At 36.2% G+C, this 19,208-nt stretch overlaps 1 protein-coding gene across 12 annotated transcripts in view; it reads left to right on the top strand.

The window, feature by feature from the left end:
* The window catches only part of NBEA (neurobeachin), a 505,074-nt gene that overhangs the window by 270,351 nt on the left and 215,515 nt on the right, over positions 1-19,208 (top strand). For all 12 annotated transcript variants that reach the window (XM_068142943.1, XM_068142938.1, XM_068142931.1 and 9 more), the window contains one exon: positions 510-676. In XM_068142943.1, coding sequence (XP_067999044.1) covers positions 510-676 — 167 coding nt within the window. The remainder of the gene's footprint in view (positions 1-509; positions 677-19,208) is intronic.

Genomic DNA, 19,208 nt, shown 5'->3' with positions numbered 1-19,208 from the left:
CTCTTCAGCATTCATAATAACCAAATTAACAAATGTTTTTTTTAATTGAGGGTTTGTTGCCATTAAAAAATAAGAATAAACAAAAACAAACAAAAACCGCAAAAGAAATCCCAACAAACCATTTTCCCCCCCCCCCCCCCCCGATCTTTTTTCTGTATATTATGCTGTATGCTATACCTGTATTTTATACCAGACAGCACAGGAAGCTTAATAAATAATGAGCAACTTTTAAGGCATATCCATGGACATACATATGCACACAGAGATGTATAGCTAAATGGTTTTAATTACATTTCTATGGCTTTTGATCCCAAGTTTTCAATTTCTGCATGTTCTGACAGTGATTTTTCAGGGATAACACATAGTACTAGAACCATTTCATTGGTGTGTCCTTTTTCTCTTTAAAGTACTTTAATTAATTATCATCATATTTAAAGGGTGTTAATTATCACTCTAAGATGATTCTAGATAGCCTGTCTTTTGTGAAGTTGATGTACTTTCATTCCTAGTCACAGTGTGCTCAGTATGCTGCTGACAGAAGAGAGGAGGAGAAGATGTGTGATCATCTTATCAGTGCTGCAAAGCATCGTGATCACGTTACAGCCAATCAATTGAAACAGAAGATACTCAACATACTGACAAATAAGCATGGTGCCTGGGGAGCTGTTTCACACAGGTAAGCTGCAAACCTAAAATGTGTAGTTTTTAAATGTTTCTTTCAACATCTAAGAGGAGCTAGTAATGATAAAACAAACTTTCTCTAAGTCTTTTCATGGAAGGTTGGAAGGGACCTTAAAGGTCAACTAGTTTCAGACTGGTAAGATTCACTAGTAAGATTAGTCTTCACTTGCCTACAACAAAACAGTAGTCAGTGCCAGCCAGGCACAAACTATTTATGCCTAAAGCAAAACTTATATTTTACTTAACTGTAGCAAAACTGAACCAAACCAAAGTGCAGCTCAATTCTGCCAATACTCTTTTTCAAAAAAAAAAATTAATAAAGAAACCATCATGAAAATATGTCATCTCTACAGTATCTAAGTGATTTCATAGTATTTGAGGTTTTAATCAAAGCTATATTGAGTACTGGTTTTGAAAGTTTGTTCTATTAAACACAGAGGTGAAATTAAACATTTTTCTTGCTCTTCTGAATCACAAAAATAGCCAGTGGCTAAGGTGCTGACCCTCATGTGGAAGAAGTGAGCTGAAATTGCTCTCTTCCTTCATTCAGAGCAAGGTCTTGAACCTGGATATGCCACGTGAGTGCCTTGCCTAGACACTGCCAAATCTCTCTTGTTTTGCATTCTAGCCACTAATATTTTATTATTTTTTGAGGGTAGATCAGCTCAAACAAGAAATCAAGGAAGGTCTGCTTCCAAATACCCAGATTTTTACAGTTTGATTATCTACCTAAAACAGACAGAGCAGAACAGAAAGTTCCATTTTAGCTCTAAAAAACCCTTCCAGTAAAATGTAATTGAGCCTGACAGACTAAGACAAACACAAACACTTTGCTCTAGATATTTTCTTTCAAAAAAATCTATTGTGATTTGGCTTGAACAGATACGTAGTGCTTAAACCTGTCAGAAAAGTTGCCAAGTAATAAATTTGTCATAACAACAATGTTTAATAAATAGTAATAATGTTTAATAAATTATGCATATACTGTTCCCTTTTTTTTTTTGACAATTCTGTATAGTTGGTTGCTACAGTTATATGGTGTTTTAAAACCATAAATTTTTGTGTGTTCCTCATCTTTATACCTTCCAAAGAAATCACTATTTTCTGGATGATGATAGAAGTCTATTTACTTTTTAAGATGGTAGTAACTGTGGAAATTGTTACAGAACCTCTGTAGTCTAATTCCACAGATGTGCTGGTGGAAACTACAAAAATGACAAATGAAGATTGAGATGTGTTTAATTCGAAATAGCCTTAGTCCATAACGGACACTTGTGTTATCTCTAGTTGAGGCTTAAAGCTGTGTATCCAGAGATTTGAACTTAAGGAAAATAAGTGCAATTTTCAGTCCTTTCATTGTCTTTGAATTTTTGAATAATGTTGTAAACTTATGCAACAAGTGAACGACAGTGGATAGTTTGCAAGCTTAAGTCTGTTCTTGGTCATTAACATTTTCAGAAGACCATCTCTTCTTTGGGCCCAATAACTTTCTGCTACTGGATTGTTGATGGCATCCTAAATAGGAACAGACCTCTGTTGCATCTCTTTTTGCTCTTCAGTCCATGATAGTTTTTGATGGGCCATGAAGCAGCTTGACACCTGTGACAAACCTATCCTATTTTCTACATCAAGCAAAAGAAACTTTCCTTTTATTCCTGTCATGCCACTTTCCAGTGTGTCTGCTTCTCAGTTATTTGCAGTACTGCTTTCACATTTAGGCACTTGCTGTGTTAGGTACAGCTGTTGGCTTGGTTGTATTTTAGCTGTTGGCTTGGTTGTATTTTAGCTGTAGGCTACTACTTAACCTGAAGAATGAAGGACATTATGACAGCACAGGTGTCCAAGTGGAGTTCTCCATTTGCTGAAGCCAATTGGGTAGCAAGTGGCCTTGTACTGCAGGTTTCACCATGTAGCTGAGTAATTCACCATATAAGTGCACCTTCTGTTATAAGACCTAATGGACTGTCAATGGAAAAGCCTAGGGTGGCAGCAGGTAGGGGGACATGCCCTCTAGGACAGCCTCCAAGCCTTGTTAAGGAGCAAGGTCACTGGTTATCAGTGGGCAGATTTAAAAGGCTTCAAGCATAGAAAGTAGAGAGTAGTGTAATTAAACTGCTTAGGCGCAGAAGGCAAAACCTGTTGTTAATTAGGTAGCTCCTCCAACACTTGTGAAATGATGGAAAGGAAAATGGGTTCTAAAATTATATATACCTCTGATCTTGGCTGGCAGAACACACAACAGGCCTCAAGTTTCTATTTTTAATTCCTGACAAATAGTTACCACTTTAGCAGTCTCTTTATAAACTGATGCTTCTCTGTGCTACAGAAGATACAGCCTGAATGGAATACAGAGTTACTTAAAAAGAAATGTAATACTAAAAGGTTGACACTCCAGACCTGTAGACCTTTGTAGTGACTCCACCATTTCTGTTGGAAAGAGTGTTCACAGTTTTGAAGGCACATTGCTTGTCTGCTGTCCACCTCATGAGCTGGAGACCATTCATTGAAACTGTGAATTAGAGAGATCATTCTCTGACCATTCTGCCTCTGTACTCAGCACTGGTTAGGCCACGCCTTGAGTACTGTGCCCAGTTCTGGGCTACTCAATTGAAGAAGGACAGTGAGATACCTGAACGTGTCCAAAGACGGGCAACAAAGCTGGTGAGAAGTCTCAAGCACAAGCCCTATGAGGAGAGGCTGAGGGAGATGGGGTTCTTTAGCCTGGAGAAGAGGAAGCTCAGAGAAGACCTTATTGCTCTCTACAACTGCCTGAAAGGAGGTTGTAGACAGGTGGGAGTTGGTCTCTTCTCCCAGGCAACCAGCACCAGAACAAGAGGACACAGTCTCAAGCTGCGCCAGGGGAAGTTTAGGCTCAAGGTGAGGAGAAAGTTATTCCCAGAAAGAGTAATTGGCCATTGCTGCCCAGGGAGGTGGTGGAGTCACTGTCCCTGGAGGTGTTCAAAAGAAAATTGGATGTGGCACTTGGAGCCATGGGGAGCCAAGTTAGTCATGAGGTATTAGGTAATAGGTTGGACTTGATAATCTCTGAGGTCATTTCCAATCTGGTTGATTCTGTGAGACCAAGTGTTATGATTGTATGGAGGTTATTAATATTTAATAGGTGTCACTAATTCTGGTACCGTGCAGCACATGTGGGGATTTAAAAAAAAAAAAGATGGCATCAACCACATGAAAGCTGCAGGAACACAGTTTCACTTTCTGTTGGCTTCTGCAGCTTGTTGCTGTAGCACATACAGGGTTTATCACTGAAGGCTTTGTAGCTGAAAGCTTTGCAGAAAAGAGGTTGCTGCCGAGGCTTGCAGGGCTTGGTGGCTTTGTAGCTTTACCTATTTGGAGAGGTTCTTCAGCTGCAGTCTTCACAGCGGTGCTTGTTGCTTCTTCCAGTAAAACAAAACTGTCTCGGGGACTCTCGGCCCAGCAAGACACTGTCTGCTTCCGGGCTTTATAATGCTTACAGCGAGGGGTCTTGCAGTCTCTCTGGGTAAACTGAAGCACATCTGGGATTCCAAGCAAGTCTTGTGACTTCTCCCAGAGTTTGGACAATTGCAAGGCAAGGCACTGGCTCTTTGGGCTGTTATTTATAGATTTCCTAAGACAATCATGGCCAATGATAACAAAGATTTAGAGATAAAAACCTGACACCTTAACCTATAGAATGAGTTTTCTCCAAACTTGGCCAAAGGCACACACAGCTGGCCCGCTTGGACTCCAGAGCGTGTTCAGACAAGCCTGGGCAACGTGGGCAATTTCCTGAAAAACCACACCTGCTGACTCCTGCTCCATTGTCTGATTCAGGGCATTTTTGAGGCTTTTTATCCCTTCAGGACACCAAGAAAGGGCAGGGGAAGAAATGAGCAACCTCTTCTGTGTGATAAATACTTGGGCAATAGCAGTGCCTTTTCTTGTCCAGAATGGACAAAATAAGTAAAAAACTATTTGGGAGAGAATGAGTGCAGTTGTTAAAAGTGTCAGTTCTCTATCCACATACACAATCTGCAGCTACTGGTTTACTAATAATTGTAGCATGTAGTACATATATATGCATTTTTGTTTATCTTTCTTCAAGGTAAATAACAATTTTTAAGTTCTTTAACATAGGTGCTATGTTCTTTAACATAGCTGTAGAGAAAATTTTCCCTTGCACTTCTATTTCAACACAATGAGCATGTAAGCCTCTCCAGCATGTGTGACTGTATGTATTGCTTCTGCAGAAAGCAGCAACCAGCATTTACTGTGTTTAATCTGTAAGTGTCACAAAGTTTTTGTTCTCACGAAGAGACTGTTAGTAAATATCAAAATTTAGCCCTGGGGGTTAAAAGAAAAGGTCAAATGTAGAAACTCTGTATTATTGGGAAATGATGAATTTTAAATATGTCATCATAAACTCTTCTCAAAATGTCTGCAGAAACAAGAATGAAGTTAAATATTGTGAGTCAACAAAACACCATATAAAACTTTCAAAGTTAGATTATAGTTACATAAAGATAGTTAAATTGAAAGTAACATAAAATCGTAGGTGACTTGCATTTAAATTACCTTCTTAAGTAGCTATTAATGTATGAAGAAGAAATTAATTATTTGCAAGTGCTTCATCACATGAATAAATGCCTACAAACACAGTAGCACTGTACAGCCTATCACTGTCTATACATTAATCAATCAGTACAGCTTGAGTCGGTCTGAGAACCTATTTACTCTTACATCTGCTTCTCTCTAAAAAAAGGCAAATAACAATTTTAAAGCAAAACAAAACATTATTTTGTGTTGCTTCTCCCTGTTAACTTCTTTCCCACTTCACCTATTAAAGCGAAAACCTAAGTTCTTTTGTGTGATTTCTTGCAGATGTGAGCATGAACTTTTCTACAACAAAAGGAAATTATTTTATTTTCTGCTACATATCACAGATAAAGAATAATGGATTTCAAAATCTTGTTTCTTTGTGATAGGTCATGTTTGTGCCTTTAAAGCAAACTACTTCTGTTTTCCTCATTTAGACAATTTGACACTTTCAGATATCTTCATAGTATCTTACCCTAAATATACTCTTTTCCCCCTTTTTTTTTTAATTTCAGCATTTACCAAAATTAGAATTCTGCATGTTTTCCCCGTTCAGATGAGAAGTCAAGTAGTTGGTTCTTTCTTTGATGCACTGCCACTTATTCATAGTGAATATTCAACATCCTATTTCCTTGAACTCAGGAAGAATCAAGGGTGTTTCATAGCTTAGCATTCAAAGCTCCTTTAAGCCAACACTTACCCTTAACATTTTTTGAGGGTTATAGTCTTCATGTCACAGCATATGCTTCCTTCTGTCTTCTCTGTCAGCTTCATATGGTGCTTCTCTTCCTCCCCATCTGCTTCTCTCGCCATACATATCTTTCTTTAAAAGTTTAGCAAAACCTGTCTGTACCACTGTTTGAATTCCTGATAAACTATTTGCATGCCTGTGTTTTAGGCCATCATCCACAACCATGCTTATTTGGAGTATTTTATTATTTCAGCTTCTTGGTTTGATCAGATAGCTCAACTTTTCAAAAACTTGTATTCGATAATACTGTATGTATGTGTCTGCCTTACAGTTTCTGTAGGTTAAAGCTAATCTAGGACAATACAAAGAGTTCTGAGTTCCAGTTTTCTAAATCTAATTATGAAATATTTGTTGTAGATATTTTCACATGATCAGTTTCGATATACACAGAAGGTTTGCTATAATAAGAAAAATGGCATTTTAAAATGAGACTTTGCTCAGTGAAGGAGATTCCACCTGCATTAAAGCAGCTTTACCAAAAAAGCAAGTATACAAGGGCTTTTTCTGTTCAAATCCATCTCAGGTTAAACTAGACACCCATAACAAATTAATCATTCATGGTGGAGGGCAGAGCTGTCAAACTCATTCTGTGGTGAAGACCAAATTCGTCTGGGAAACAGGCTGGAAATAAAAAGTTTCTTGCTAGACAGCTAGTTTTGCCTCTCATGGCAGCATGTGCTTCTACAGGGAGTGAGTTCTGCTGGGGGCCAGGGGAAGAGAGTGGAAAGAGAACTCCGCTATTTTTAGCCTGTGGGGTTAGGCAGTTAAGTTGATGGTAGGATGCTGTAGTTTATAGTGAGGAAGACCACAATGCAGGAATATAGTAGGGAGGAGTTTCCATTACAACCAGCCTTTGTGATACCCTGACTCTATTGCTATACTAACTGCTGCCTTAGGAAGTTCAGAGAGATACAGAACCTATCCTGTCCCTCACTGCAAATGAGCTTCATCTGTTTTAGTTATTCATTCATTTCTGACTGATTTTAACTGCTAGTCAAAAATTAAAAAGGGAGCTTTAGAACAGTGGAAAAGAGTAGGACCAGACCCTGTCTACTAGATTCAGAAGTGTGCTTGACATGTGTGCTGTTAGAGGGTCTATTGTACCTACTCTGCAAAAATTGTGATTTTTCTCTATTTCTGGAATTGGCAGAATCAGTTTTTCTTTGCTGAATAAATCCCCACAGATGGATCTGGTGGAAATTTTCAGCTAATTCATTAGCTACCCTGATTACAAGTTCCAAATGTTGTTATGACAAAACATTAAGAAAATGTTTTTCTTTTATTGTCCAAATTTGCAGTGTTTAACTGTACTACTTAAGATACCTTGAGATCAGCAAATGTGTCAGCATTATTCACTTTTTAGGTCCAATGTTAGTCACCCTTGTGTAGAGGCAATTAAACATGAATGTGAGTTTGTCAATTTTTCTAACCTTATTGATCTTTTATAGTAGTTTATTATTTCAATCACCTGCTTACTTGTCTTGCTTTGCTTTCAGCTTTTGTACTGCACCTGCTGCTCTGCACCTATTCTGTTACATCCTCTGCCCATTAGGTACCCTCTTCCTTCCTTACTGCTTGATTGCTTACGGCTGTGGTGAAAGGCAGAGACTATTCAAAGGAGTTGTTGCTAGTGGTGCCTTGGCACTTGATGAGCACAATGGGAAAAAGAGGGTAGAAGAATTCTATATGCTTTTCTGATAACAGGATGTTAGATCTAGGATGCTATTTGCAGCACAGAGATACCTGCCAAGAAAGGAGCATTGTGTAACCAGAGATGGGCATGGTTTGCTTATGTGAGGTGCATTCAGTTCACTACTTGAGCAAGATTATTCTGTTGTTTTAAACGATGATGTTGTTCATGATGGATTTTTTTCCCCCCCACAATAAGAGCTATTTATTTAGAGGAAGGATAATTTTAACAAACTGAGAGGGACTTCTACTCCTTAAGTCGATCCATACAGCAAGCATGTGCACATGCAGACATTCAGCTTCCAGGACACTGGTCACAGCAAGAACCATAATGGTTCAGAGGAGCCCTGTAACCTATCTTCAATTGTAAATGAACACTTACAAAACAGGAAGATAGGATAAGTAGACACAATAGATCTAATATTCAGACTCCTTGAATTTTCAGCTCAGGATTTTCTGAGGAATCTCAAACAATATCAGTTAGGAAGTTTCAACACCTCAGCAGGGCTCAAAGTCCAACTGCCTTTCTTAATGTTTTCCTCCTAGTTCCTGCAGTGGAAATAGCCTCTGAAGTCTGTATCAGTAAAATGGACTGGCAGTTGCTGTATTGGACAATATTCCTAGCACCTATGCTCTTTCTTTCCCTGCCACCCATTTCAATAGAGGTATGACACTAGGTAGAAACCATGAAGAAAGAATTTCTCATTAGGCAGGTAACACTTCCCTCACATGATTCTCAGTTTTCGTCCTGTGTCTATCTACTAATACCTGTGCAATATAGCAGTGGGTTTCCCATCTTCCCCATATGTAAGAACAGAAAATAAAGAATTAAAAAGGAATAAAGGCCACAGATTAGAAGTTTTCTTTCTTTATGAAGGTCTTTTCTTTTTTTAATCAAGAATTAAATTTCTTTCAATTTTTCCTCTATTTGGTGACACAAATGGCTGCGAAACATTGTATTTTTAAGTCATAGTAAGCTGTCGTAGTACCTATACAGTCCAGGATTCTTTCCCATGTGATGATTCAAGTATATTACAAGAAATCAGTGCAAAGCTGGAGAAAATGTTATGTGGTTGTGTTGGTTTTTTTTTCTAAGTGAAATGTCTGTACTATTTTGACATACCTTTCAAATGTTTTTGTGGGAAATACCATAAATGCAAAATTTAACCAGAAGTGAAAAACCCATGCAGCCATTTTGATTCCTCTCTTCTCAAAACCTTGATATGTCTTGTCTTTTTTTATTTAATACATATTTATGCCCAGTCATATGTTCATAGATGATTTAAGGTATTCAGAAATCTGTAAAGGAACTGCATATGAAGGAACAGGCTGCCCAATGAAATTGTGGAGTCTTCTCTGGAGACATTCAAAGCCCACCTGGATACGTTCCCGTATGACCTATTCGAGGTGATCCTTCTCTGGCAGGGTGGTTGGACTTAGATGATCTTTCAAGGTCCTTTCCAAACCCCAACATTCTGTGGTTCTGTGGTTAAATCAGCCTCAGACACTGAGGCAGGCATATTCTAGTACATCCCTATCACATGCTTTGCACAGAATTAATTTTTTTAAGATCTATTATTTTAATAAATTATCCTTCTATCACCTGAATTTGGCCTTTTTTCCTTTTAGTTGTTTAAAAAATATGAAATTAAATATCTCATGGCTCCCTCCTTTTTCAGAGGGTGTGATAAAGATTTTTCTGTTACATATCAAAGCACAGTACTACCTTTTTTTTTCCGTTTAACATTGCCCAGACTTTCAATAAATGTTTCATGCCTGTTTCTGAACTTCAGAGGAAGTAAACTATTATGTGCTAAACAAAAAGTACTTCTTTCTTGTTTTTCACAGAAACAATCACTGATTTGTCTTGGCAAGCTTTTGTGATGCCAGACTAAGTTTCATCTTTAGGATATTAAGACTTTTTAGTTCTGTATTGCTCATTTTCCTTATTCCAATGTGTAAGCAGCTAAGATATGTAATAAGATGATTATTTTTTTCTTGTCTTCTTGGTTTTTTAACTCTTCATCCTCTTCCCCCAGGGAGGGGAACAAACTGTTAGAACTTGGAGATTTTGATTTTTATTTTTCACTATTTTTGCTACTCTATGGTACATCATCCTGCTTCAAACTAGTTTAGAGCTTTCCTAAATCAATTTGTCAATTATACAGGTCATCTGATGGTAAAAAGAAAACATTTTATCTCTGCATGACAGGGTTTTCTTTCAGTTCATAGTTCAATGTTTGAGGAAATCAAAAATCTCCTCTCAGCAGTATCTATTCTGTCATTATTTTCAGCTTTCATCTATCCATACCCTTACCATCAAGAAGAAATACTTCATGCTTGTGCCTATTTCACTTTATCTCCTCTCACTCTGCAGTAATTTCTAATCTTCTTGAGGTCTTATCTTGCTGTATTGCTACAGGGGAGTGATAGGCAAGTGTGTGTGCAACTGCTGCTCCCAAGCACTGCACAGATATATTCCTTGTACCCTTTACAGACATAAAATATCTGACAATAACAGATTGCAGGCTTCTCCCAATATTTGTGCTCCTCAGTATATTGATATCTGTTGTCAATAGTACAGGCTTTTGGTTTGCTTGTAAACTCCATTGCTCAAGAGTGTTATATTTTGAAGTCATCTGTCATGACTGTGTTGTAGAGATAGGAGACTATTTATGTTTATGGCATTTTAAGTAACTCAGTAAGACACTTTAGAATATACAGAAAAGGCTTGTTTACTGTCATCATTGCTCACTTAATCCTGTGACCTTGACATGATAGTATGTCCATAAAGCTCCCTGTGGGTAGTTCAATAAAATAGATGAACATCAGAGTCTAATGATTGTTTCAGCTTCAGGAATATACTGCCTTATGCCATAAGTATGTGTGAAGCATTCAATAGCACTGAACCATTTGAAGCTCAATAATATAGCAAAATATCCAATTGTTGAGATTATTAGAAAAGCCACCAAAAAATGTTTAAGGTACATACACTTCTACTGTTCAATTTGAGAATGCTAACCGTTGTTTTGAATAACATTCTGTATACACAATGCAAACAGACTACAATTTAAAATTACTTCTTATAATTTAAGTGTACTTATTTTTCAGATTCACATTATTTTTTCCCTTCTCTCCTGATAGGAAATATTCATTGGGTAGGAGTGTTTTTTAGTTTCTTCACAGTCACAATCCAAAATCTAGGAAAGATTCATGTGTAAGAAATTTCTTTTGATGATATATTAGAAGTTACATTTGCACTTATGGTAGGAAGCAATAAAAATGTACATAAAGAGGAAGCTAAATTTCATGTCTCTTAGGCCCAATTTAGAAATAGTACTGGGGCCTTTGGGATACTTTGCTATAAGAGGGCTCTATTTTATTTTTTTGCATAATATATCTTGTTCTATGTGAAAACATGGGGAAAAGTAAAGCATGATGTATTTGCCTCATGGTGAGTGGAATTGTTGGTTTGGAACTATTAAAAAATTATTCTTTTTTCCCAATGTATAGGTATCCCAGTTTCCAATTCCTGTTAGCTAACAATGCATTATTTTCAGGTAGATGATCTTTTACACTCTTTAATACTCCAGCCTCTTGTGTTTTCCTGAATAAAAAGCAATGTTTTCAAAGTTGATGACAGCTTAATAGTAGAGGAAATTTATTTAGTGACCAGTATTTTCAGTGGTAGAGTTTCATACTGAACTGTTGAGCTAAAAATCTATGAAAATTAATTGGGTGAAACCTGCCAGCCAAAAAGAGCAGCCATGAGAAAGGTGTTGTAGGTTTCCACTAGAACAAAATGGGATCTGCTGTCCTTTTTGATTTAATCTCAGCTGAGTATCACTGAGAAGCATGATAGGCAATAAAAAAGACACCCTACATTATTTGGCTAAAAGCCAGACGAGGTTGAATATGGAAAAAAAAAGTTTCACCATGCTGTTCTTTTGTAATAGAGATTTGAGATCATCATGAAGAGCTAATGAAACTCTGTATACTTTTAGAGGACCCAGACAGACAAACTATAAATTTTTTTCCCTTTTAATTTTTAACAGGCTTGGCCTTAAAAAACTGTGATTGGAAACTTGTGGGAATGGCCACCAATTTTTCTCATAATGGCCTCAATGAAAATTACATTGTCGGTTAAATTTTGACAAAAAGGTGGAATAAAACCAAAGTACTAAAATTAGTATAAAAGATGGATTGGAATTTATGTACACTTCAGTAGTGTCAGAAGAGCATTACCAATTGTCTTGAAAAACAAGGATATAACTTTTTACATATAAATTATGTTTTTTCCGTAAGAAAAATGTTCCTTTAGTGTACCAGATATACTGGGGCTTAGCCTTCAACTTCTTTTTGGACTGAGGATACTGCATATGTTGCTGCTTTCATTTTATGATGAATATATTCTCTTCCAGTGGAGGCCAGGTACATAAATTTTTCTAATGTGTGTTGCAGAAGCAGAATCCACAGGACATATGTTGGGTTCTGGCTAGGCTGTCCCTTGTATATCTGGATCATTGATAATTTTAGCTGAGCTCTGAAGGGGTGTTATTGCCAACCCCACAGGAAGTTCAAAAAGTTCTGCTGGACACCACTACATTTTAAACAAAGACCTTTTCTTGGCAATGTCCTGTTCTGAAAGCACAAGAATAGCTCCTTTATTATGCAGTGACACAGTGACAAATTGCCAAGGGCAGCTCTCTCGGTGCAATATTTATTTAGACAATTCCACTTCTTTAAAAGTAATCAACAAATTCTCAATTTGTGTATGCTAAAACAAACCAAAAAAAATAAAGAATGTACTTCTAAATGCTTGTTCTTTAGTAGTAGGATCTAGAAAATACATTTACCTTTTCCCTTCTTGTGTTGAATTTCTCCTTTCACAGTCCCCACAGTAAAGTTGTGATGCTGGTGTTTTCTGAAGACATACATTCCATAGGAAAAATCCCTGCTGTTAAAATGATAAGGCCAAAATGCATATTCTCTTACAGGACAACTTCTACCAATTCCTATTGTTATTCATAATTTCCAAAACATATATGATAGGTTGAATCACAAGCAAGTTCTGTGGTAGTTTTTAGTTAATAAATGGTTTCTATGTGCTGGTTTCTCAGAGTCTCCATTAATTCTATCACTCAAATACTTTTCTCCCCATACCCGCTGGTGTTATCAGTTGTAAAGGCAGAGCTTCTGCTGGTACTATTTCAACCCTATTAGAAATTCATAGCTGATATAATTACAGACAATAGAGAAGCATAAAGGTCAGTGAATGGTATAATTAGCATACATATAACAGAATGATTATGATTTTGGTTGCAGAAATTGCAGTTGGATACCAAGAGCAGATGAATTAACTTACAGAGAGGAAAATAGTCATACTACCTGACGAATACTATCTGACTGAGAAAGAGCTATAGGTGTGACTGAAGAGTCATTTTATAAAACCTTTGAGTTGAGACTTGACAGACAACCAAATCTGGAAGGATTGGGAACCAATGATCCTTACTACCCAGTTTTTATTCTTATGTCTGGCATCAACAGTGAAACTACAAAGCATCAGTCAAGCATTTGTGTTTCTTTTTGAGCAGCATGAATTTCAAATCAGTAGCACCTTTTTGATTATTTGAGAGCAGGGGAGGGAAACAACAAGGGTGAATCTTCTCCTTTTCCATAACCCATAACCATGCTCACTGTTCCTCCCTTTATTCTGCTTCTGATGGTAAAGAAAAAAGGCAATTAGCAACAAAATGAAGAAGTTTGAGTAGTCCAACATCTGTGCAGAAAGACTAAAATTTGAAGTCCTTTATGAGTTGGAATATTTTTCAAGAATTCCAGGAGGTACTATTTTTCTTAATGAAAACTCTAAATTCTGATATGTCTTCCCATTTTACAGTTTGCATCAAGAAGGAGCAAGACTCATGGGGTTGTTACCTGAATTTATGAAGGAGAGAAAGATTGCTGGTATATACCAGCATTTACTCATAACAATTTCCTTTCTTTTTGTTTTCTAAACCAGACAGCAATAATGAAGGTGGAACATGATTTACAGGATTTATTGTCATGGGGTCTGTGGCCCCTTCCTCAGATTTCTCCCTAAATACAATTGTCATTGCAATTCAATTTCAAACCAATTAGATGCCTTCATTTACAGTATCTTGGTGTTACCTACCTTCCATAACTTTCCTGTAGACTGAGATCAATTAAATGTTTTTAAATGACACTATACTGAAGTGCACTCAGTGGTTTTTACTCTCTAGTATATGGGAAACAAGAGAATTTAGCATGCATAATTTATCTGGATGTTTCCTGTACTGAGATCAGGAATTAAGAGGTACTATAAAAATGCTGGTTTGTTTGTGTAGTGCATTAAATGATTTTGCTCATGCATGCTTTTGTACCCTAGAATGAGTTAAGTCACAGAGTATAGTTTTTGAGATTTTCTCCAGCTCTGTTGATTAATTATTTTGAGTTTTGAGATTTAATTATTTAATTGTTTTACAAATTATATACCTGGCCATATTTCTTGAGATACAGAGTAGCATAGCGATAATTTTGCATGTGAGTTCAGGGGTGAATGAGAGTTGTTTTTCCTGTGGGTCAAGAAAGCTATAGGAGTGAAAAAATTATGTGTTATTTCCATGATCTAAATGTTCTGCAGCAGCAGCTGAGCAACTCACTGTTATTCAATGCTACATTAACTTTTCCATTAATGCTGGTGCTGTAAAATATGAAGCCCTTAAGCACTGTGAAGTTGCTGCCTGATTTTGTTCCTTTACATGGCTGCTGTATATTTGCATGCTACAACCATTATATGGATAATGGCCATCATTACATTTTACAAGGTCACTCTCTTCTTGTTCATAACATAGTTAGATACAGAAAAGCCTTAATAGGAGAAAGGATCTTAAAAATATTTGCTACAAATGCTGTCTTTTTCAGTTATTTACTGCTATGTTTATATCATAGCAGCTCAAGTGTCAACAAGATATGTTGCCTTTGTGTTTTTCTTTCTTCATTAAATAAAAAGCAAAGCTAAAAATAACCCAATAAAATAGAGACCATGAAAGACTTGTTCTTTTCACTAAAAAAAATGAAAGGAGAGAAAAGATTTTTCAGAAATTAATTAGCATTATTGTTCACCAGGATAATTTTTTTGTTATGTTATGCAATAAACATATATTTTTAAATTTTTTTTAAACTGAATTGTGTAGAGAGATTTTAAGATATTTATTAAAATTTCCTGCAGTTTTAGACTCTATCTTGAAAATATTTAGGAATGTTTATGGGATTAGTGGATTTAATAAGTGCCATTAACAAATCAGAGCAGCAATTCATCGTAATTCCAAGGAAGACATACCAACCATTCCATTTGCTCTCCCCTACAGAATTTGCAGCACAGTTTGTATGGGAAAGCAAGATTTTTTTTATTCAGCTATGAAAGCAGGCACTTCATGCCCTAAATAATGAAGTTATAGTCTTGATGGTGCCAGTGAGGTGACACCTCAACACTGAATAAATCATTTCAATCTTTATCTATCCTCCTGCTTTTCCCCATCTTTAATATGTGAATTATGGCACATAGTTAACAGAGTGATTTGAGATCTGCTGATGTAAAAAAAAGTCCTAAAAATAGTGTTTAATTAATATCTTATCTTAATATCTTATTTTAAGAGAAAATGTTTAAATATTTAGTGCTGCCTTGCTTTAGTTGTAAACATGCTTTAGTCATGGCTCTGGCCAGCCTGATCTAGTGTGGGGTGTCCCTGCCCATGGCAGGGGGGTTGGAACTAGATGATCCTTGTGGTCCCTTCCAACCCTGAATGATACTATGATACTATGAACTTCATTAATGAGGTTTTGCTGTGCTTCAGACTCAGTTTGGTGATTTGATGGTTAAAATCATCAGCATCTGAATAATAAAAGGGTGAGTTGTGTGATGGCTTATATAGCTGCATGGAGCCATTGCCACTGCACTTAAGGTCTGTTTCTGCAATTTTTGTAACAGGATAAAAAGGCACATCTGATTTGACTATAAAGTCTTTATTCTTATCTTCAGGCCAGTTGTGTTTCTTGTCCATGTTTTCTTTCCCACCTCTCTATCTTACAGAATGTTTGCAACACAAATATCCTAAATACTTTTCAAATTCAAGTACTTTGATTTGATTATTTGATATCAGGTAAACATAGGAAGATTAACTTAGCATACAAATGCTAGAAATAACATTGTGTGTGTTCTATAAATAGAATGTCCATATTGAGCCCTAAGTCTACAAAGAAATTGTGTGAGAAAGTTCAGAATTTATTATATTCTCTCCACTGTGAAACCAGTGCTTTTATTTCAGGAATTTCTCTTATTTAGCAATTATTTAGGATTTTTCACAGTCCTGTTCAGTTATCACTAATCTGGATGCACTGTGTTACCAGCACATGGTCTGAGTGAGTGTTTACTAATCTAAACCCTCTTGGGTGTTGCTTGAATCTCGTCTCTAGCCTACGTCCTGCCAACATAGGATTATGATTTTACTCATTTATTTCCCTTAAGCTGCTGAGAAAACTCTTCTACATTTTTATACAGGGTGTATTTCCTCCTAAAACCTGTTCAGTGTCTATCTGTATTGATGCCCTGGCTGGATAATCTGTCTGTACATACCAGCAGCAACGTGACACTCAGAAATGTTTGTGGTCCTGTTTAGACAGCTCATAAAAGGGCTTTTGGGGAATAGGAAATAAAATAATTGGTTCAAACTTGTAAATTACTTTTAAGTTTTATATAGGCTGAATAAGATACTTGGGGTTGATGAAATTATTCCAAACAAGAAAAAATACATAATTAAAGTTGTCTTACAAAATCACACAGTTTTATAATGAACTTAGTATTGATATCAATTTGAATGGGTTTGATAACTACAAAAGAAGAATATATGAGCAAAGGAACTTCTAAAAATGTAGTGTGCTTTGAATGTTGAGGAACAACAGAGCTCTTGGATGTCACCAAAATCAGGCTAGAAAAGCCTAAGGTGCATAAACCCCAATGTGCTTGTCTAAATAATATTGTCATGTAAATGTAGGACAAAGGTTATTGTTTCATAAAATAGCTGTTTCTACTTTAAAAATATGCTTTTCCTTTGATACATGGCAAAAAATTCTCCTTCTTGAAGCATTAACTGATTCAATGTTTGTGAAGCAAACATAAGTCTCTCAGTCTGAGAACTTAACATTCACCGTAACTGACTATTTTAACTTGAAGTTCCAGTTTATACTCCTATTTAGTAAAACCAGAAAATAATCTCAAGATCCTTAATGGGAAAAAAAGCAAAGAAAACTTTTATGATCTTCCTTGGCATGAATGCAGTTACAGGATTAACAGTCTAAGTCAGACTCAGAAATGAAAAGGCAAAGTCACTCTAACACTGATTAGCTGTTATCTGGAAAAACAGATTTCGCTTTACTCAGTAGAACACTATATTTTGTTACGAATCAAATTTTACAAAATAAATTTCAATATTTTTTAGCATGGCAGGTGATGAATGTTCTCCCACAGAGGTTATATCAGAAAATCAATATTTGTAAAATTGAAACAGTATAAGTTTGTATTGATCCATGTGGCTAAATCAAAATGAAAGGCTTTGTAACAGCTTTCTTAGACAGCCTGCTACCCAGTAATGGCAAACTATCAATTTTAGCTTTCCACTGATAAATCAGCTTGAAAATTGGATGTCAATTTTTTTTTTTTTTTATACTGAAGTAGTGATTTTTTTCTGCCCTCTAACCTTTCTTGATGTGTTAGATTGGTTTATAAGACTAAGCTCTGCCTTTTTGAAAGCAGTTGTCAAAATTGACATTTAGATATATTTTGAAACAAAACTGAAATGCTCAAAGCCTAATTTTGTCTGTCTTGCTGGTAATTCTGTGTGTGCACATCTGTGTAAACAAGCAGGAATATATGTACAATACTGAAAATTACATTGATTTAATACTTAATGTATATATGTTTCTCTCTTTGCTAATCTCTGGAGTTCACAAAGGTCAGGTCTTCAACTGAAGGTTTTAGAAAGTAATGCTCCAGAACCTACTTTAGCTTTCAGTAGTTAGGAAGATTGATTTTTCTTTAATTGACTGATTTTCTTTTTTATTTTGTGTTAAGTGAGACCTTATGAAATTATAACAAGAACATCAGTTTCAGCTGCAGGTTGCAACATGTCCTAAAAACCTGCGTGGTTACTCGTTGCTTTTAATGATAGAAAAAAAAGAGAATGCGTGTACCAGAAAATAAATAGCAAAGTCCTTTATTAAGGTGGGGGGAAGCCCTTTAATCTGGGTCAAATGTGGTTTTCAGTGACAACTGACAGTGCCATACCTTCATGTCTGTACAGCAGAATATAAGTTAGCTGGAGAGAGTATTGATTGTGAAGTTTGCTCTTCTATAATTACTTTTGACTGTAGAAAAATGTGGTGTGTATTGATCTAGATGGAAGCATTTGACTAGCAGTTTCCCTTGGCTAACAGTGAGTGTCATCTTTCAGGCATGATAAATGGTAACACCCTGGGTCAGCATAATTACTTGGTGGTGAAATGAACCTCCTGTATCTTTCTCCCTCTCATGCCAAAGAAACACCATCATCATCTTTATCTGAAAGCCATGATTTACTGAACTAACCAGCCCCTTAATAAAGTCCTTTTTCCCCCTTCCCATAGTCTGCACCCACTTTAATTGTGGCTCTGTACTATTATTTTGAAAACGAAACGCTTCTGTTCTGAGTCCAAAAGTATGATTTTTTAGAATTATTTTCTCCCCAATTCCCTGTCAGTGGACTTAGATCACCAGGAGGGAAGTTTATGTTTAATGTTTATGTGGAAAAAGTGGAAAGATAAAGGTGTTTGTCGTTTTGACGCGCTGCTTTTTAAATCTTGGAATCAAATGTTATTAACACACCGGTAAATTATTAGTGTACTGCAAGGAAAACTGCCACAGGAATTTATTGTCAGCAGCCCTTTAATTTTATAAGAGCAATACACACAGTGGATGGGCTGTCTTTTGAGAACAGATGAGGATATCTTTTCACAATATGCTGCTAGAACAGCTTCATTTATAATAATTTTGACACCTCATTTAATAACAGGTTTAAATGTAAGATTTTTTTTGTTACGAGTCTTAGCCATTTTTCTGTTCACATGTATGTCTAACAGGTGACAAATATGTTATCAGAAATAAGGAAATTGTATTTACTGCTAGAATAGAAAATGATGATGATGATTTGTATTGTTTGGCACCTTTTTAATGGCGAGTTTTCAATTTGTTACTGATATTTCATTAAAACTTCGTAGCATGTTGTTGAAAATGGATTTGTGTTTACTTGCCAGTAGTATAATATGGCCCCGGGGTAATGACTTTCTGTTAAGTAATGCTAGTTAAAGAAAATCTGGCAATAGTTTTAGATCATTTTAAGACAGCTGTGAAGGGTTTGGATAAAGGTCATTTTCAATGATTGTGCTTAGTTAAATA

Source organism: Melanerpes formicivorus, unplaced genomic scaffold (assembly GCF_026170545.1).
Source record: "Melanerpes formicivorus ecotype bairdi unplaced genomic scaffold, bMelFor1.0.p_v2 SCAF_1, whole genome shotgun sequence".
Taxonomy (NCBI): Eukaryota; Metazoa; Chordata; class Aves; order Piciformes; family Picidae; genus Melanerpes; species Melanerpes formicivorus.
The sequence above is the reverse complement of the archived record's forward strand: the minus strand, read 5'-3'. Positions and strand labels throughout refer to the sequence as shown.